Raw genomic sequence first — 21,868 nt, 5'->3', positions numbered from 1 at the left:
AATTTTGAAATCTAGAGTTGAATTATTAGTTTTATGTTGCTTGTGGTTAGATAGGACTGCAACAAGTACTTCGAGCAGCCTTTGTTATCAAATGTAGTCACTTGTCAAGCAGGTAGAAACAATTACATTTGTAGTTTAAACATGATCAAAGCAAAAGCCCCTTACTTTACCACCCACTAAAGCTTAATTGACTCTTCAAGCTTTGTTTAATCGTATCCACCAAAGCCCCTTTGTTTTTTTTAATCATTGATGAATTCCTAGTCTGATACATGGTGCCTAGCTCTCTACCATTTATTCCTAGTCTAATGCATCAATGAAGCTCTCTACCAAAGAAATTGCGCCCTTTATCATCGGCTACAATAATTCTTTAAGTCAACAACTATACGACCAGACTACTTAATTAGATTTTTTTAATTAATACAAGACTTTGGATTGTCCTAAGATGGTCTCTAATTGCAAACTATCAATGTCAGGTTCTCACAGTATTTAATATAAGCACCCAGATTCGAAGCTAATTCTAAAATTAAAATGATATTTAATTGGCATATAAAGCTAATTCTGCTTATATGACAACGATGACCAACTTATAATCCAACCATTAAAAAAGTGAGAATAATTATTGTACTCAGGATTTCGCTTGATTTCTTCGTCATTCATCCGCATTCCAACTATTTGTTCTTGTTTGTATCCTGACTGTAAATGACTGACCTAAACAGAAAAAGCGAGAACAGCATCATGACAATGCAACAGAGGAAGTGACTGAGCTCGACATCAAGAATGTCTTACCCAACTACTGCACATATCCAAAATGCTCACTTCTAGAGTATTGCTACGAGGGAAAACCCCTAAACAGTACTTAGTAACTGCGACACTGCTTGCATCATCGATATGTGTAACAAAGCGTGGAGCTTCATAGAACGGAGAATTAAATCTGTGAAAATCTGAAATTAAAAAATTTTAAAAATTAAGTTAACAAAAATATGCAAAAGGAAGTTGTTAAGGCCTTGTTTTTATTTCCACATAAACCAAACCATCTACCTGCCAATTCCAATTTCTTTAACTCTTTTTCCACTTAATATTTCAAAAATTACTAAATTGAGAAGAAATAGACCTTGGAAAAGCGAGGGGCTGAGTATTTGAGACGGTTCGGACTCTTTTTACCCGCCATAGCTAAGACACAAAGCCTGCTGAGTTTAACACAGTCGACGTGGATACGGCCTGGATACGACACCACACGTCGCGGTGCAACTGTGAAAGAGTGGCGAAAGGAGAGTGAGAACAAGAACGTCACTTGCCGATCTCTGTAGATGTATGGCAACGGCAGTGATACCGGTGATCACAATGGTTTCCCTCTTCATTGCTTGATGAAGACAACACCCTTGTGTTGTTCTTATTAAACAACAAATGAAATCTACAAGCTTCATCGCTTGATGAAGAGGGAGGAAACGGAGAAAGAAAAGAACGAAAATAAACAAGGAAAAATGAGTTTTAGGGTTAGTAAACTTTTTGAAGATAAAATGATTTTTTTTTGTAGTAGAGTTAAACGTTTTTTTATTAAGTGTAAAATTTAAAAACTATGTATTAGCGGAATAAATAAATAAAAATTATAGTTATAGAGTGTTTTATTATTTTAACTTAAAAAATTGAAATTACTGCCCATTAAAAAATAAAAAAAGTATAATTATTTTTTCAGAATTCATCCTACACCGATGTTAACTATTGGAATATACAAGATTTATACTATGGATAAATTTGATTTGTCATTATAAATAGTTTTATATCGACGATAGCAAAATGTGTCAATCTAAGGTCGTTATATATTAATGAACAAGTAATCTATCTGTGTAGATGTACCGATATTGGCAAAACTTGATAGTCAGTAAAAGTAATGTTAGTATATGAAAAATTATTTGTAGTGAGAAGTGTTAAGATCTAGTGCCTTTAGTATAGTTATTTTATCATATATGCTTGTACTTTTTTTGAACAGATTGCTTTAATAAAATTTCATCATTCTCATCATTATCTTTTGTATTTGTTCTTTAATAGTTTATGAATGCAAAACTAAATTCATAAGCAAATATTCGATCGTTAATTACCTTACGTTTGACTAATATTAAGTTACATCATGTGGTCATGTCATGAGGCGAGAAGACAATTTATATTAGTATGTAATCTAAATGGTCCATAGTCCAAAGAATCAAAATTGAGAATATTGATTCAAGGACTATTATGCCATCTATTAAGTATAATTAGGGAGATACCTTGTTTAGGTATTGGAACAAATGACTCTCATAAGATGGAGACATAGTTGTAATTGTCTAGACTAACAATACATCAAATAGGACCTAGGTTGAATTTATCCTTGATCCATTTATGAGTTTATTCACTTCTAACATTTAAAGTGTGGCTTACTTTAATCCTGAGTAAATGATGAATTATGAGTAACACCACTAACCCGTATCCGTCGTCAGAACCGGGTTTCGATGCATTACCGAAAGTTTTAGAATATTTTACTAATAATTCCCATAAATTACTATTCATTAATCGGGATCATCCAAAACATCCCTTAATTGGACCCTCGAGGTCCAATACAAGCATTAGAATCGAGTCGTGACTTAATCAGGAACTCTAAGAATTTTTTTTCGTGAATTTTCAAAAATTTTCCAATGTGCATGGCTCACACACTCATGTGGCCTAAGGGACACACCCGTGTGACCCTGGGACACACCCGTGCTAGAGGCCGTGTTCGACCCCATGTAACTCTTTGACTTGTGCACATGGCCGTGGGGTTAATTAATTCAATTCAAAATTGGGTGCAGGTTTCACACGGCCAAGACACACGCCCGTGTTCTAGTCTGTGTAGCACACACAAATGAGATATACGTCCGTGTCTCTGCCTATGTGCTCAATTCTGAGCATTTTATTTCTCAAAATTAAGCTGCAGGGGACACACGACCTAACTATACGCCCATGTACCCGGCCGTGTGTCACACACGGTCTAGACACACACCCGTGTGTCTGCCCGTGTGGACAAAATAAAGTCATTTCTAGTTTCATTTCTCACCCAAAGTGACACCCATGACTTGCACTTAAACTCACATCCAAATACCAACCAATTCGAGCTTTTAAATTAAGTAAATTCCATCATTCAATAAGGCATATCATTGTTTGCATACATATTTATAATCTTACCTTGGTATATTCCATATGTTAGACATAATTTGATCAACTACTTAACATATATATTGTAACACCCTAAACCCAGCCCAGACGTTACGGCCGAATCCGGTGTGTCACATTGGAGCGTTACTGTATAAGTCATGTTTTATCTAAAATCTTTCTTAGTGATTTAAAGAGTATTTTCGTTGTAGATTAAAGTGAATGGAAGCTGTGCACCAGGTAGGATGCCAGAAAAAAAGGAGGTGAGTCTATTAGACTGCTTAAGTACCAAGCTCTCCACGGATCCACTCCTAGACATGCACACAACCATTTCCAGACTTTAACTGAATGATTGTTCAGAAAAAACCATTTCGTTTTAAGCTTTTGAAAGCACTTATTAATTTTAGAAAACGTTTTCGTTTCGGAAGCTTTGTCTTGTTTCACGATATTTTGAAATCAGGTAATTTCTTTTAAAAATGCGCCCTAGAGCTATTCAATTTCAAACATTTAAATACATATCATGCCTAAGCTAATAATCATACTAAAGCAATTAAAAATAATTAAAGCGGCTTTATTACAACTTAAAACCCAAAGCAATTAAAGTAAATGAAACTAATCAAGTCATAAGAAGAAAATTGAGCTTGCAAAACATGTGGCCACTCCGAATCCCTCTCAGCTCCAAGTCCACTATGGTCGGGGGTTACCTGCACGGATAAAATTAAGGGGTGAGTTTGGAAAACTCAGTGTGTAAAATAACCCAACCATAGTCCAGATCAGTTCAAACCACAGAAACAGATTAAGTTGGGCCTTAGCCCTATACAAAATTTAGAATGAAGCCCATAGGCCCATAACAGAAACAGAACAGATATATCTTGTATACAGAAAACCTAACCCATATCCATCCGTATACACCCCCGTGCCAACCTTACACCATGTGGGGAGACTACTCGACCCACCCATCCGCTATACGTCACAAAATTTACAGCATGGCTGCTAGAACAGATATTGTGACAGAGTCACCAGATACCGATATTGTGGTAGAGCCACCAGAAACAGATATTTGTGGCAGAGCCACCAGAACGCTTCCTCCATCAATATAACCCATATCCTATGCAATAGATATACATGCCATGGCATACAACAAACAGAATCAGAATATCATGCATTTCAGTCAAATTTAACCCTAGGGGTATAATGGTAATTTCCATACTTAAGGGTATTTTAGTAAATTTAACTATTTTAGGGTTTACACTTATATTACAGCCATTAACACATTAACAGAAACACTTACCGAGCATTTTTATATAATTGGGCCTGTTGGCCCATTAACCCGATTTCAGCCCATTAAGCCCAAATATACCGAAGTGCACGAAATTGCGCACACTGCAATCATACCGCTTGTGATTACCAAAATTAACAACTAAACCATCTCACGAGCGCTCGCAAGCTCCCAAGTTCACAAAATGTCGGCTTTTCGGTGTTTCAGCTTTTCGGCTTTTGCCGATCTAGTCTATGACTGGGTGTCATTTACACGCCTGATTTTCGACAACTGCTACCGAAATCTCCCACGATATCCTACAATCGTCACTAGACATATCAAATCCAAAATACAATGGCAACCCTCATAAACTTACTTACCATAATAGGCCATCAATACCTATGGCCCTTGAGATCCTACCTTTGCCAAAACTAGAGACTAGATCTAGATCTAGTCGTTACACTTGTCCAAGCCTTCGATCATTAGCCTCTGGATCACATTAACACCAAAACAAATCAATTGTTACAACCCTTAGAGCCTTAAGCTCCAATCAACAGCCTCCCTATGCCTTTAGGGATTTTGGCTTTTCTAAAACCCGAAATAAAGAATAGATTTGAGTACCTACCTCAGGTTCTTTCAACCAAAACTATTCCACTTCAGTTTCTACTCAGATCTGATACAGATCCAGCCCTTAAATACTAGCAGAAATCGAATATTAGAGATCTAAATATTTGGATATACGTCCCTAAAAACTATGGTGTTTTCAACTTTTGGAACTGTGAAGAGGAAGATGATTTGGTATGGTGGTTTTTGCAGTGGTATTGCCGACAGGTGTTGAGGTTTAGAGGATATGAAAATCGGCCAAAAGAGATGAAGAAAATAGGAGGATTCTGACTAGAAGAAATCAGCATAGGAAACAACTTTCGAGATTTTGGCTTTTATGGCAATCGGCTATAGAGGTTTAGAAATGAATAGGAATGAAAGAGGAGATGAGTAGAATGGTAGGAATGTTTCGGCCAGAGAAGAAAAGAAGGAGAAAAAGAAATAGAAGAAGAGAGGAGAAGATAAGGAAGAATTCGGCACTTAGGAGATCTAACTTTGCATTTTTTAGCTTTTTACGACACTGAGAAGAGAATAGAATGAAAGTGAAGGCTCTAGGTGGCTAACCCTAATTCTGCAAAACAAAAAGAAAATAAAGCTTGCTATAATGGCCATTCAGACCCTCGACCCAACCTTCTTAAAGCCCTAGCCAAATTTCCACTTAAGCTCTATCACATGCTCTGCATATGCACACAAAAATAAAAGTAACAACACGCTTACTTTGTGACTTGAACTCTGGCTTCCCCTAATCATCCACACGTCACTCTCCAAACACCTAGGTGGCGCCATATGCCACTTTACCACAGATCTTTTTGTGTCCTATTTTACCACCTCAATTTTAAAAGCCCATATCGCCAGAACCCTCTCTCTCCAAAATTAAAATTCAGGAATTGCCTCGAATTAAATTTACTCTTGGGCCTTTTAAAGGCCCACCAACATACTCAGACCCACACTAGACAGTCGAAACACTGTATTTCTAAAATTCATTGAAAATTACAGAAATCCCAAAAATCTCGAAAATTGGGCGTTACAACTCTACCCTCCTTAAAGAAATTTCGTCCTCGAAATTTACCTGATTCAAACAGATAAGGGTATTATTGTTGCATCGCCTCTTCTGGCTCCCAAGTAGCTTACTCTCTACCATGATTACTCCATAGCACTTTTACCAAGGGAACTGACTTCCTTCTTAGAACCTTAACATCACGATCCAGTATCTGCACAGGCTCTTCCTCGAAAGTCAAATCAGGCCGCACTTCAACCTCTGCAACTGGCACGACATGAGTAGGGTCAGAACGATATCGCCTTAACATGGAGACGTGGAAAACATCGTGAATCCTGTCTAACTTCGGAGGTAATTCCAATTGGTAAGCCACAGGACCTACTCGCTTAAGAACCGGATAAGGCCCAATGAACCGCGGACTCAACTTGCCCTTTCTTACCAAACCTTAATATCTTCTTCCAAGATGAAACCTTCAAGAAGACCATCTCACCCACTGAATACTCAATCTCCTTACGCTTCAAATCTGCATACAACTTTTGCCTATCAGATGCTTCCTTTAACCGATCTTTGATTATTCTGACCTTATCCTCAGTATTCGCTGCGAACTCAGGTCCAAGAACCTGTCGTTCCCCTAATTCGGTCCAACAACTAGCTATATGACACCTATGTCCATACAGCGCTTCATATGGTACCATTCGGATACTCACCTGATAACTATTGTTATACGCAAACTCTTCCAACGGCAAGTAATCCTCCCAACTACCTCGGAAGTCGATAACGCATCCCCTCAACATGTCTTCCAAAATCTGAATAACCCTTTCTGACTGACATCCGTCTGAGGATGAAAAGCCGTGCTAAAGTTCAATCACATTCTCAGCGCCTCATGTAACTTTTTCCAGAACCGAGATGTGAACCTAGGATCTCAATCAGAAATAATCAATATCGGCACTCCATGAAGTCGCACAATCTCCGCCACGTACAATTTGGCTAACTTCTGAAGTGAATAGTCAGTGCGGACAGGTATGAAATGACTAGACTTGGTCAACCTATCCACAATCACCCAAACCGAGTCCTTCTTCGTCGGTGTCAAGGGTAGCCCACTCACAAAGTCCATGGTTACCCTCTCCCATTTTGAAAGTGGTATCTTTACTGGCTGCAAAAGTCCGGAAGGTAGTTGATGTTTAGCTTTCACCTGCTGGCATGTTAGGCATTTCCCCACAAACTCTGTTACTTCTTTCTTAAGCCCAGGCCACCAATACAATTCTCGCAAGTCATGATAAAACTTATTCCTTCCAGGATGCATAGCACAAAGTCCTCCATGAGCTTCTTTCAGTATTGACTGCCTTAAGTCAGAGTCCTTCGGAACGCAAACTCTCCCTCGGAAATACAGAACTCCTTCACTATTCAATCCAAACTCAGAAGTTTCCCCTTTCTCAACTTGCTGGAATCGAGAAACTAAAGACTCATCCTTCAATTGCTTTTCCTTAATCTGATCCACCCAGGTTGGCCTTACTTGCAACTCAGCCAACAGACTACCATTATCATACAGACTCGAAAGAGCAAACATTGCTCTCAGATCAAATACAGCTCTACGACTTAGGGCATCGGCTACCACATTAGCCTTGTCTGGGTGATACTCAATCGAACAGTCATAATCCTTAAGCAACTCTATCCATATCCGTTGCCTAAGGTTCAACTCCTTTTGAGTCAGCAAGTACTTAGACTCTTATGATCCGTGTATATGACACACCTTTCTCCGTACAGGTAGTGTCTCCAAATCTTAAGTGCAAAGATTACTGCTGCCAATTCAAGGTCGTGAGTAGGATAGTTCACCTCATGGGGCTTAAGCTGTCGCGATGCATAAGCAACCACCTTATCCTCTTGCATCAACACATAGCCCAAACCCACATGTGATGCGTCACTATACACGGTAAAATCCTTCCCAGACTCTGGCTGAATTAATACAGGTGCCTCGGTCAGAACTTCCTTCAACTTCTCAAAAGCTTCCTATTACTTCTCGGTCTAAACAAACGGTGCTCCTTTCCTTATAAGCTTTGTCAAAGGTGCTGCTAACACAGAAAACCTTCCACAAACCTTCTGTAAATCCCTGCCAAACCCAGGAAACTCCGAATTTCCGATACTGACCTAGGTGGCTTCCACTCCAGAATCGCTTCAATCTTTCGAGGGTCCACCTTGATCCCCTCAGCAGAGACAACATGACCTAGGAAGGTTGCCTCCCTCAACCAGAATTCACACTTACTAAATTTCGCATAAAGTTCCCTCTCCTTCAATACTTGCAGCACAATGTAGAGATTTTCATCATGTTTCTCTTCAATTTCAGAATACACCAGAATATCGTAAAAAAAATGACCACAAATCGGTCCAAGAATGGTTGGAATACCCGATTCATCAGATCCATAAATGTTGCAGGAGCGTTCGTCAACCCAAATGGCATAAGCAAAAACTCGTAATGACCATACCGAGTCCTAAATGTCGTCTTATGAATATCCACCTCCTTGACCCTTAATTGATGATATCCAGATCGAAGATCAATCTTGGAAAATACCGAAGCTCCTCTAAGTTGGTCAAACAAGTCGTCAATTCTTGACAGAGGGTAATTATTCTTAATCGTTAGTTTGTTCAACTACCAATAATCGATGCACATCCGCATCATCCCATCCTTATTTTTCACAAACAACACCGGTGCTCTCCACGGGACACACTCGGCCTAATAAAGCCTCTATCCAACAACTCTTGAATCTGTGCTTTCAGCTCCACTAACTCCTTCGGTGCCATCCTGTATGGTGCGATGGACACTGGTGCCGTTCCAGGCAACAAGTCAATTCCAAACTCGACTTCTCGGTTTGAAGGCAATCCCGGGAGCTCTTTTGAAAAAATATCTTGGAACTCCTTAACGGTTCTAACTTTATCCACCGTCAGACCCTCAGTCTTCGACTGACTCACAAATGCCAGATAAGCCTCACAACCCTTACGAATCCACTTCTCGTCTCTTAATGCCGACACCACATTGGACAAATAATCCATTCGCTCACCTATCATCATAACCTCCTCACCCTCAGCGGTCTTTAACACCATACGCTTAGCTGCACAGTCCAGAGTTGCCTTATACTTAACAAGCCAATCCATCCCCAGAATGAGGTTGAATTCTCCGAACGGTAACTCCATCAAGTCTCTAGAGAAAATCTTTCCTTGAGTTTCTAAAGGCACGTCTCTATAAAATTTGTCTACCCTAACCGAGTGGCCTAAAGGACTTAGTACAGATACCCCACTCATAATCTCCTTAGAATGCACACCCAACGACCCAGATATGGCACATGCAACATACGAATGAGTAGATCCAATATCTATCAAAGCAGTGTACGGTATGCTAGAAATCAAGAACGTACCAGTTATGACGTCGGGTGCATCACCCTCCTCTCAGCGACGAGCTGTATACACCAACGCTGGCTGTCGAGCCTCAGCATTTCCAACCCCTCTGTCGGGTACTCCTCGACCTCGACCATTTCCATTACAGCCCCTACCTTCTCCATGTCCTCTCGGTGGTTGTGGTCCATCTCTCACCGGTTGAGCAACCCTCCATTCTGCAACTTGAACCTGATCTATTTTCTACAGACAGTCCTTTACTTTATTCTCCATAGATCCGCACCGGAAACAAGCACCAGAACGTTTCCTACACTCGCCCAGATGTACCTTACCACAGTCCCCACAAACTTGTGGTCTAACAAAATTTATCGGAACTACTCGAACTGGCTCTTCTACTCTTGCCCTTTTAGCACTCCTATTTGCACCACCCGAGGGTTCTGAATCCCTCCAAAATCGGTTCCGATCCTTTTCATGATTCTGTCTTTCAGTACGCTTCACCTCCTCAGCTATCTTAGCTTTCTCCACCAAAGCAGCAAAGTCTCGCTCCCTTTGCAGAGTAATTAGCACCCTAAGTTCATCTCTAAAACCATCCTCGAAGCGCACACTACATTCATACTCTGTAGCAACTATCCCAACGGCATACCGGCTCAGCCTCAGAAACTCAGCCTCGTACTCAGCAACTGTCTTACCCCCTTGAACCAGATTCAGAAATTCTTTCCTGCGGGCGTCCACATAACTTGCCCCAACATACTTTCCCTTGAAGACCATCTTAAACAGCTCCCAAGTCACCCTGTTAACAGGGGTCCTATCTCTCACAGTGAGCCACCACTGATAAGCCTCATCCCGTAGTAATGATATGGCTCCTTTCAACTTCTGCTCTACGGAATAGTCTAAATCATTCATAATTCGTTCCGTAGCCTCTAACCAATACTCAGCCACATTCGGGGCTACACCAGATACGCCTCTAAAGATCTCTGTCCCGTTAGCCCAAAGTCGCTCGAAAATAGATCCTCGAATTCCGTTACCTGTACTTGCCCCAACAACCCTTTCCAGAACACAAAGCATTGCCTGAGATAGAGCGTCATCCCCGACACCTCGATCATGAGACTCCACTTCTGTTGCCGGTGGTACCGGTGCATTTGCCACTGGCATATGTCCTGAAGACGAAGGCCCAGCCAGTGTACTACTTCGACCACGTCCATGGCCCCTTCCACGAGCTGCTCTCGCACTCATGTCGTATTATCTGATTACAAATTTTATGTATCAATTAAATATTTCAGTGTTTATTACAGATTTTTTATGAACAAACAGTATTTCAGAGTTTTGGTTTTTGCGAAATCGTAGCCTAGCTACAGTCTTTAGTCTACTTATCCAAAAATTTCTACAGTTCCATCATCACCCTAACTAGAGTATCATAATAAGGTTTCAGTACAGGCATATAGCTGATTATTCAGAAATATTCAGAAAAATTCAAAATGATACTTACAGACTTGGGCCGGAGATTTGGTGTGCCACCTACTCAGAATCAAATTTTAGAAAACCGGATATGCTACCCTTGAAATCATTTATTTGTAGGAAGAGAATCTAAAACGTCTTTTTTAAACCCATTCCATAGCCGAGTTGTTGCAACTTGGCTCTAATACCACTAAATGTAACACCCCAAACCCGGCCCAGACGTTACGGTCGAATCTGGTGTGTCCCATTGGAGCATTACTGTATAGTTCATGTTTTATCTAAAATCTTTCTTAGAGATTTAAAGAGTATTTTCGTTTTAGATTGAAGTGAATGGAAGCTGTGCACCAGGTAGGTTGCCAGAAAAAAAGGAGGTGAGTCTATTAGACTGCTTAAGTACCAATCTCTCCACGGATCCCCTCCTAGACATGCACACAACCATTGCCACATTTTAACTGAATGATTGTTTGGGGAAAACCATTTCGTTTTAAGCCTTCGAAAGCACTTATTAATTTGGAAAACGTTTTTGTTTCGGAAGCTTTGTCTTGTTTCACGATATTTTGAAATCAAGTAATTTTTTTTAAAAACGCGCCCTAGAGCTATTCAATTTCAAACATTTAAATCCATATCATGCCTAAGCTAATAATCATACTAAAGCAATTAAAAATAATTAAAGCGGCCTTCTAACAACTTAAAACCGAAAGCAATTAAAGTAAATGAAACTAATCAAGTCATAAGAAGAAAATTGAGCTTGCAAAACATGTGGCCACTACGAATCCCTCTCAGCTCTAAGTCCACTATTGTCGGGGGTTACCTGCACGGATAAAATTAAGGGGTGAGTATGAAAAACTCAGTGTTTAAAATAACCCAACCATAGTCCAGATAAGTTCAAACAACAGAAACAGATTAAGCTAGGCCTTAGCCCTATACAGAATTCAGACTGAAGCTCATAGGCCCATAACAAAATAGAACAGATATATCTTGTATGCAGAAAACCCAACCCATATCCATCCGCATACACCCCCGTGCCAACCTTACACCATGTGGGGAGACTACTCGACCCACCCATCCACTACACGTCACAAAATTTGCAGCATGGCTGCCAGAATAGATATTGTGACAGATTCACTAGATACAGATATTGTGGCAGAGCCACCAGAAATAGATATTTGTGGCAGAGGCACCAGAAATAGATATTTGTGGTAGAGCCACTAGAACGCTTCCTCCAACAATATAACCCATATCCCATGCAACAGATATAAGTGTCATGACATACAACAAACAGAATTAGAATATCATGCATTTTAGTCAAAATTAACCCTAGGGGTACAATAGTAATTTCCATCTTAGGGGTATTTTAGTAAATTTAACTACTTTAGGGTTTACACTCATATTACAACCATTAACATATTAACAGAAACACCTACCAAGTGTTTTTACCGAATTGGGTTCGTTGGCCCATTAACCCGATTTCGACCCATTAAGCCCAAATATACCGAACTGCATGAAATTGCGCACACTGCAATCATACCGCTTGTGATTACCAAAATTAACAACCAAACCATCTCACGAGCGCTCGCACGCTCACAAGTTCACAAAATGCCCGCTTTTCGGCATTTCAACTTTTCAAATTTTGCCGATCTAGTCTATGAGTGGGTGTCGTTTGCACACCTGATTTGCGAAAACTGCTACCGAAATCTCCCACGATATCCTACAATCGTCACTAGACATATCAGATCCAAAATACAATGGCAACCCTCATAAACTTACTTACATAATCGGCCATCAATACCTATGGCCCTTGAGATCCTACCTGTGCCAAAACTAGAGACTAGATCTAGTCGTTCCACTTGTCCAAGCCTTCGATCAGTAGCCTCTGGATCACACTAACACCAAAACAAATCGATTGTTACAACCCTTAGAGCCTTAAGCTCCAATCGACAGCCTCCCTATGCCTTTAGGGATTTTGACTTTTCTAAAACCCAAAATAAAGAATAGATTTGAGTACCTACCTCAGGTTCTTTCAACCAAAACGATTCCACTTCAGTTTCTACTCAGATTTGATGCAGATCCAGCCCTTAAACACTAGCAGAAATCAAATCTTAGAGATCTAAAGATTCGGCTACACGTCCCTAAAAACTATGGTGTTTTCGGCTTTTGGAACTATAAAGACGAAGATGATTTGGTATGGTGGTTTTTGCAGTGGTATTGCCGACAGGGGTTGAGGTTTAGAGGATGTGAAAATCGGCCAAAAGAGATGAAGAAAATAGGAGGATTTTGACTAGAAGAAATCAGCACAAGAAAGAACTTTCGGGATTTTGGCTTTTATGGCAATCGGCTATAGAGGTTTAGAAAAGAATGGGAATGAAAGAGGAGATGAGTAGAATGGTAGGAATGTTTCAGCCAGAGAAGAAAAGAAGGAGAAAAAGAAAATAGAAGAAGAGAGGAGAAGAGAAGGAAGAATTCGGCACTCAGGAGATCTAACTTTTTATTTTTCGGCTTTTTGCGACACTGAGAAGATAATAGAATGAAAGTGAAGGCTCTAGGTGGCTAACCCTAATTCGGCAAAACAAAAAGAAAGTAAAGCTTGCCCTAATGGCCATTCAGACCCACGACCCAACCTTCCTAAAGCCCTAGCCGAATTTCCACTTAAGCTCTATCACATGCCCGGTATATGCACACAAAAATAAAAGTAACAATACGCTTACCTTGTGACTTGAACTCTGGCTCCCCCTAGTCATCCACACGTCACTCCCTAAACACCTAGGTGGCACCACATGCCACTTTACCACAGATCTTTTTGTGTCCTATTTTACCACCTCAATTTTAAAAGCCCATATCGCCAGAACCCTCTCTCTCCAAAATTAAAATTCAGGAATTGCCTAGAATTAAATTTACTCTTGGGCCTTTTAAAGGCCCACCAACATACTCAGACCCACACTAGACAGTCGAAACACAGTATTTCTAAAATTCATTGAAAATTATAGAAATCTCGAAAATCCCAAAAATTGGTGCGTTACAGATATGCATATATATAGCTACCATAGAATGAAAATACAAGTATGTTAAAACAACCATTACTAGCCATTCTAATGACCAAGTTACAAAACATCATTATGAAGCCACTAATGATCAAGTTGACCTATACATGTCGTTATACCAAAATGATTTTACTAAGTATACCCAAAATAAGCTAGTTGATAGTGTGATGATGCTCCAATGATCTCCAACCTTCGCGAGCTTCCGAGCACTATAGAACAGGGAAAACAAAATGGAGTAAGCATTATATGCTTAGTAAGTTCGTATAACGAAAGCTAAACTTACCAATCTTGTTTATTAAATCTAAGCATACAATATCATATTTTCCATCCATTAGCAAAATTTTCCTAAACACATGCATTCAATCAAACATGTTAGTCATCAAAATATTCATATCAATCAAGTAAACATAGGTGAGCTCTTCATACAGTTTTCCTTCAAAACATCATTCATTTCATTCCATAATTCTCTTATCATACCAAGAGGTTTCGTGTCTGTTGAATCATTGAAATTCCAATGGATGCTCAAGTAGTACACTCGAGGTGTACGATTCAATAATCTATCAATTCTTATTCAAGAGTACCCATTAGGGCACTTAACCAAGGAACACACTCGATCCATATATCGTGTAACAGGATTACCAGTCTAGGCTAAATCCTTTATATATAACGTATGCTCAGAGAAGTTCAATTAGGATTACTAGTCCAGGCTAAACCCTAATCATAACGTATACTCGAGAGGTATTATATCAGGATTACCCGTCCGGACTAAATCCTTTCTATAATGAGGTTATTCGGATTACTCGTCTGAGCTAAATCCCATCCGCAACAAATGTAGGACCTCATCCATTTTGGGAAAGCACATGTATTCATCGGAATTCAATATTCAATCGAGAGTTACCCCTTTTTCACCATTTGAAGCATGTATTAAATTTTCCATTATAGCATTCAAAATTTACATTTCAATATAAGCCACATTACATACAAACACAACATTCAATTGACATAATTACATGCTCGATTAAGTTACACGAACTTACCTCGACACTTGTTCGTGTAAATAATCTACTAATCTGAAACCTTTCCTTTTCCTCAATCTAACCTCGAATTTGTGTTGTCCGGATCTATATAAATAGCTTTAATCATCAATTCCTCATATTTCATACTCATTTGGACTCATTTTACATCCTAGGTAAAATTACCATTTTGCCCTTAAATTTTCCATAAATTCTTGTTTTGTCCCCAAGCTCGGAAAATGAAACTTATGCAATTTACTCCCTATTCCAAGCCTAACCAAAATCTCATTACAAAATTTATAGCACATGTATTCATAAAAATTCAGCATTTTTCTTCAATTTCACAAGTTTACATTTTAATCCCTAAATCATGTTTTTATCAAAAATCACTTTGTAAAAGTTGTTTATCTATCAACAACCTTTCATTTTCTACCATAAATTTCTAATTTTCAGCATATTCATCCATGACCCAAATTTCATACCTTGATAACTTTTCAAATTAATCCCCCAAATAGATAGATTAGGCTATCTCAGTTTTAAAAATGTCAAAATTACTAAAAACGGAACAAGAAAACTTACCCAATTAAGCCTTGAAAGTTTCTTCTCTCTCTCCTAGGGTTTCCATAGAACTTTGGGGTTGAAGATGAAAAAATAATAAGATGAGTCTTTTATAATCTTTTTAATTAATTAATTTTTTTAATTTTCAATTTAGTCTCTACTCTTTTCTAATTTTTCCATGGATGAGTCACCAAAAATCTACATAATTTTTTAAATGGTCTAATTGCTATATAAGGACCTCTATTTTTGAATTCCATAGCTATTTAATCCTTATAGCTACTAGAATTCAGCTTTCGCATTTTATGCGATTTAGCCCTTCTCGTAATTAAACCTTAATCGATAAAATTTTCATATCAAAATTTTCACATGACATGTCTATCATAGTACGAACCATATAATAAAATAAAAATAAACTTTATTTTTGGATCGAATTTGTGGTCCCGAAACCACTGTTCCAATTTCACTGAAAAATGGGTTGTTACACTATGCGAGCCTAACTTAAAAGGCCAAGTTCTGTGGTGCCCCAAACCTGGTCTGGGCGGTCCGACCCAAACCCAGTCGGGGCAATCCGACCCAAACCCGGAACGACACATTAGTCTTTAAAGGACCCAGAACTGAACACATACAAAATTTGAGCGTAACTATTTTTCTCTACGTATAATCAACATTTAGCATACATCTTAATCATATTTGGTCATACAAATTCAAATAAAACATAATTTCATGCATTTCTAACATAAAACATACATGTACTCAGGGGTAAAACGGTAATTTCACTCAAAACATGTAATCACATGTGTAATTGAACATATATGAAAATGTGTATGTATATATAAATATTTGTAATTGAATGCATATAGAGATGATTGATGATGTCATAAAAATGGATGAATAATTTAATGATGAAAATATATATGAATCAAGATGTCGATTAATAATAAATTAAGTAATGTATACCCTATTAACTGTTTGGGTAGAGTCGAATATAATTGAATGCCATAGGATAGGAAGAGTTTAAGGTTATTTTGACTACAAGTCAATGAGGCACTAGTTGCAAAATTGCTTCAGTTATACTGATGAGACACTGGGTGTCAAACTGTTTGATAAGCGTTGGGTGCTACTATTTGCTTCAGATTTCTCCAATGAGGCACTGGGTGACAAACTGGTGTGTTGGTTAGATCTGTGTATCCGTCTGAGTCTGAGACATGTTAATAGGGAGATAAAAATAAATAAAAAATGTTCATAATTGAAATGATGATAATGAATGAGCATTGAAATTCATGAAATTGGAAAATTGAATGTGGATGTGGTATTTGATATTGTGATAGTAAAATAGATAAGAAATGGAAGAAAAGTGTGAAATGAAATATCTATCAATAAAATGAGTTGATATGATGATCGGATGATATATATATATATATTCATATTGATAATTGGTTATATAAGCCCAAAAGGCCAATATGATAACGTGATGATTGATGAATGTGATTTAGAATTAGTACTCTGGAATAAAGTAGTGATGGATATTTAATTAACATTTAATATTTATTTGGTATAAAGATGAATTGTTATAATATGGGAATTGAAGTTCATATGGTTTAAGATGATTTGGATTGATAATTCAAAGTATGAAATTAAAATTTATGTTTGGCATTAATTTGAAATGGGATGTATTGCATATAAATAGATTGTATGATAAGTTAAGATACTGAATTGATTTATATGATTGTTTGTTTTGTGAATGGTAATGAAATGCTGAATAAATGAATTGAAATGTTATATGATTGAGCTATTATATGGTGATAAATGTTGAACTCACCTTTTTTATATGTGATTTGTCATGATATACAAACTTTACCGAGCTAAATAGCATATAGTGTATAATTATAACCTAAGGTAAGTTACTTGGATTTAATACATGTGAACTTGCTTAGCATTTGTAATGCTTACTCCCTTGTTTCCCTTTTCCTTGTAGATGGTCAACCTGCGGAACGTGTCAAACGGATTGTCGAGAACTCACACTATCTTAGTATTGATTCAGTAGTCTTTCTATCATTTAAAACCCAATTTTTTGGAATGTATATGGGCTATTCGTTTTTTGCTAATCTTGAATGTTGGTACTTTGGTTCTTGATTGTGGTTTGTGTTTTAAATGGTTATATGTTATATAAATAGGCTATTTTAGGTTGATGGTTTAAAGTTATAATTTGAAGTTGTAATTTTGTTATAATGGTTGTCATGCATAATGTTGAATTTAGTGATTACTATGATATGTATATAGGGTAAATGGTGATAATATGTGTGGTGATGTTATGTTTGATTTTGGATCATGAAATGGTTGGGAAATGGTAATCTTGGGTAAAATGTATGGTATATGTGTTAGTTGATAATTTTGGTATATGCATTCATTAAATTAAGTTGTTTCAATGATAAGGTAAGTTTTGATTATGTACAAAGGTAAATTGTACTATGATGATACATGTTTGTATGCATAATTGAGTTTATGTTTTGAATTTGGTTATGATGCTGCCAAATGGCAATTGGTTAGTATTAGGATAATGGTACCTAATTGCATATTTAGTTGTTAATTATAATAGGTAAGATGGTTGATAGATCATGTTGAATCGTGGCATGTTGGTAATGAATTGAGTGAGCCTTAAACATGTCATATGTGTACCTATTAATTTGTATCTATGAATTAAGATATAGGTTTGGGCATGAAATGAACTTTCAAACTTGTGATTTTTGACCATCTGGTTAAAAGTATCAATACCAAGGACCAATGTATCGATACTTGACCAAATGAACAATTTTCTAAATGGACAGAATACCAATTTGGTATCAATACCCAATTGTTAACATCGATATTTTTTCTCAGGGTATCGACAAAATGTTTTGAACTAAATTTTAAAGTTTTGATAGAATGCCAAAACGGTATCGTTACCAGATTCCAAGGTTTTGAAAGTTTATAGTTTGGTCTTTTTTCATGCTCGAATGTAATCTATTGTATTTTAAAGGTCATTTAGTCCTATTTTCATTTGTAATAATTAATTGCGTGTATTAATATGATCATTCAATGTTTTAAATTGCACGTGATTCTTCCAAAATTATTTGTAGCATCTTGTAGCTCAGGTCCGACCATCGAACCATGTTTGGGGTGTTACAATGCCTTGAAGAAAAGAGGAAGAAATTGAAGAGTTTTGAGAGGTTTTTCTTTGAAGTTGATGGAAGATTTGGTGTTTGGGAGGAAGGAATTTCAAATTTGTGGAGAGAATTTGAGAGAATTTGGGGGGATGTGAAAAATTCAAATGAGAATGAAGATGGGAGGGAGTGGCAATTGGTTTTTAAAATTGACAGGAAAGACAACCTAATTTTTTTTTTTTTAAATTTGGGGTATTTGCAATTGGGCCACTCTGAAGTTTATCCCTTGTACAAATTTAATCCTTCATCTTAATTTAAAACTCATTTCCTTTATTCTTTTAAATCTCAATTTAATTTTTAAATTTCATTTCATTTTTTTCAAAAACTATTTTAATTTTTTCGAATACTATTTTAGTAAAATTAATTTTTTGGATACTGAATTCCGAGTTCCCATTTCTAATTTTAATTCTCGATTTTTTTCAAGACTAACCCTTGGTCTCTAAACTGAAGATCTGATCCACTAATCCCGAAAATATCAGACCCGATTTCGGGTTATGACAACTCTTCCCCTCTAAAAAGAAATTTCATCCTTAAAATTTACCTGAATCGAACAAATAGGGGTACTGATGTCTTATAACATTTTCAGCTTCCCACGTAGCCTGTTCAGTATTGTGGTTACGCCACAAGACCTTCACCAACCGAATCATTTTATTATGCAAGACCTTAACCTTACGAGTTAAGATCTTAATTGGCCTCTCATCATATGTGAGATCAAATCAAATGTCGATCTCCTTGATTGACACAATATGGCATGAGTCCAATCTATACTTTTGCAACATCGACACATGGAATACATCATGGATCCATTCAAGTTCTACTGGCAACTTGAGATGATAGGCTACCGGCCCAATCTTCTCAATAACCTTATAAGGTCCAATAAGCCTCGGACTCAATTTACCCTCCTGTCTAAATCTCAACACCTTTCTCCAAGGAGAAACCTTTAAGCAAACTCTATCACCGATTTGAAACTCGATATCTTGACGTCTTAAATCCACATAAGACTTCTGTCTATCTGATATTGCTTTCAATCGCTCACAGATCAATTTCACCTAATCCTCTGTCTCCTAAATCAAATCTAGACCAACAATCCATCTCTCACCCATCTCTAACAAACACAAATGAGTCATACATCTCCTACCATATAACACCTCATATGGTGCCATCTGAATATTCGTCTGATAACTATTGTTGTAAGTGAACTTAGCTAACGACAAATAACGCTCCCAATTAGCCCAAACTTGAGTACACAACTACGGAGCATATCCTCTAGAACCTAAATCACCCTCTCTAACTGACCATCTGTCTGAGGATGATAAGTTGTACTGAAGTGAAGTTTCAACGCCAAAGCTTCTTACAGACTCTTCCAAAATCTCAAGGTAAACCGTAGATTTCTATCAAAAATAATAAAAACTGATACACTATGAAGACGTATGATATTTGCTATATACAATTCCGTTAGCTTCTACAATGAGTAGTTAGTACACACAACTAGAAAATGCGCACTCTTTGAAAATCAGTCTATAATCACCCAAACTGAATCTTTCATTGTCGGGGTTAGAGGAAAACTTGAGACAAAGTCCATCATAATCCTCTTCTATTTCCATTCCAAGATGTTAATCGGCTGAAGTAATCCCGAAGGATACTGATGCTCTGCCTTTTACTCTCTAAAAAACCAGACACCTTGATGCAAAATCTACCTCATCACATTTTAGTCTAGGCCACCGATACAACTCACAAAGATCTCGATACATCTTATTACTACTGGGGAGCATAGCATAAAGACTACTATGCACCTTAGTAAAAAAACACACGCCTTAAGTCCACATCATCAGGCACACATAGTCTTCCTCGGAAACTCAAAATCCATTCGGCATTTAACTTAAAATCTTCATAACACATTGCTCAATAGGACGAATCCTCCTAACCAAACTCTCATCATCCAACTCTCTCTTTAATCTATGGAGGCAAACTCGACTTCATCTGAAGTTCAACCAATAACCTACCATCACTAGTCATACTCAATCGCGCAAACATAGCTCGCAGCTCAATAATCGATTTTCGGTTCAACACATCAGCGGCTATATTTGCCTTACCTGGATGATACTCAATCACACAGTCATAATCTTTTAGCAGTTCAATCCAATGCATTTGCCTTAAGTTCCACTCATTTTGGGTAAGGAGATACTTAAGGATCTTATTATCCGAGTAAACAATACACCTCTCGTCGTACAGGTAATGGTGCCAAATCTTGAGCACTAACACCATGACAACTAATTCCAAATCATGAGTTGGGCAATTACACTCACGTGGTTTCAACTGTCTTAAGGCATAAGCCCTAGTCTTTCCCTATTGCATCAACATACAACCAAACCCCATATATGATGCATAACTATAAACCACATAATCTTTACCAACTCTGATTGAATCAACACAGGCGTTACAGGCGTTTCAGTCAAAATTGCATTAAGCTTCTTACAGCTCTTCTGTCTTTCATCGGTCCACTCAAACACCACATTCTTCCATAGTAGCTTTGTTAAAGGTAGAACTATGATGGAAAACCCCTCAATGAACCTACGATAATAGCCAGCCAGTCCAAAGAAGCTCTGACCTCGGTAATAGAATTTTGGCAACTTCCACTCCACTATTGCCTCAACCTTTTTTCGAATCCACATGAATCCCATCTGCCAGAACAACATGGCCTAGAAAAATCAGTTCTTTCAACCATAATTTACACTTACTCAGCTTCGCATACAATTACATCACCCATAATATCTACAAAATAATCCACAAATGTGCTTCACGATCATCCTTGGTGCGTGAGTACACAAGGATATCATCTATAAAGATAACTATGAATTGATTCGAATACGAATGAAAATTCAATTCATCAAGTCCATGAATGTGGTAGGAGCATTTTTCGAACCAAAAGACATGACCAAGAACTCATAATGTCTATATAGGCCAGATATGCCTCACAGCTTTTACTTAACACTTTCTCAGCCTTAATCACCGAAATCACATTAGAAAGAAGTTATGATCTCGCCCCAATGACAACGACCTCCACTCTATCACTATCACGCAAAGTAATCTGTTTCAACTTGGAATCCACCTTTGCCTAATGCTCGGTCCGCCAACCTATAACGAGAATCACATTAAATCCATGGAAAGGCAATTCCATCAAAACAACAGGAAAAACATGACCT

At 37.8% G+C, this 21,868-nt stretch overlaps 1 protein-coding gene and 1 long non-coding RNA gene across 3 annotated transcripts; both read right to left on the bottom strand.

Annotated features, from left to right (window-relative positions):
• Positions 1-518: 518 nt before the first annotated feature.
• On the bottom strand, positions 519-1,511 carry LOC107934362 (uncharacterized). Of its 2 annotated transcripts, none has more exons than XR_001693883.2 (3): positions 1,112-1,511; positions 787-941; positions 519-708 (listed from the first exon to the last, which is right to left on the bottom strand). It is a non-coding gene; the product is annotated as an uncharacterized lncRNA (long non-coding RNA). The 2 variants fall into 2 exon arrangements; XR_001693885.2 differs by having other exon boundaries at positions 519-703.
• A 7,944-nt stretch (positions 1,512-9,455) lies between these two features.
• On the bottom strand, positions 9,456-10,634 carry LOC107921927 (uncharacterized). Its single transcript, XM_016851733.1, has 3 exons — positions 10,533-10,634; positions 9,729-10,469; positions 9,456-9,632 (listed from the first exon to the last, which is right to left on the bottom strand). The coding sequence occupies exons 1-3, from the start codon at positions 10,632-10,634 to the stop codon at positions 9,456-9,458; spliced, it is 1,020 nt and encodes a 339-aa protein (XP_016707222.1).
• Positions 10,635-21,868: the final 11,234 nt, after the last annotated feature.

Source organism: Gossypium hirsutum, chromosome A12, assembly GCF_007990345.1.
Source record: "Gossypium hirsutum isolate 1008001.06 chromosome A12, Gossypium_hirsutum_v2.1, whole genome shotgun sequence".
NCBI lineage: Eukaryota > Viridiplantae > Streptophyta > Magnoliopsida > Malvales > Malvaceae > Gossypium > Gossypium hirsutum.
This window is presented reverse-complemented; position numbering and strand designations above follow the sequence as displayed.

What these genes read in the sequence shown, in the direction of transcription:
- LOC107921927 (XM_016851733.1), bottom strand. Translation starts at nt 10,634, where the DNA reads ATGAGTGCGAGAGCAGCTCGTGGAAGGGGCCATGGACGTGGTCGAAGT. An exon ending in TGCCAGTGGCAAATGCACCG is followed by an intron (nt 10,470 to 10,532) that starts GTACCACCGGCA and finishes GCTCTATCTCAG; the next exon opens with GCAATGCTTTGTGTTCTGGA. An exon ending in TTTGTGGGGACTGTGGTAAG is followed by an intron (nt 9,633 to 9,728) that starts GTACATCTGGGC and finishes AAAATAGATCAG; the next exon opens with GTTCAAGTTGCAGAATGGAG.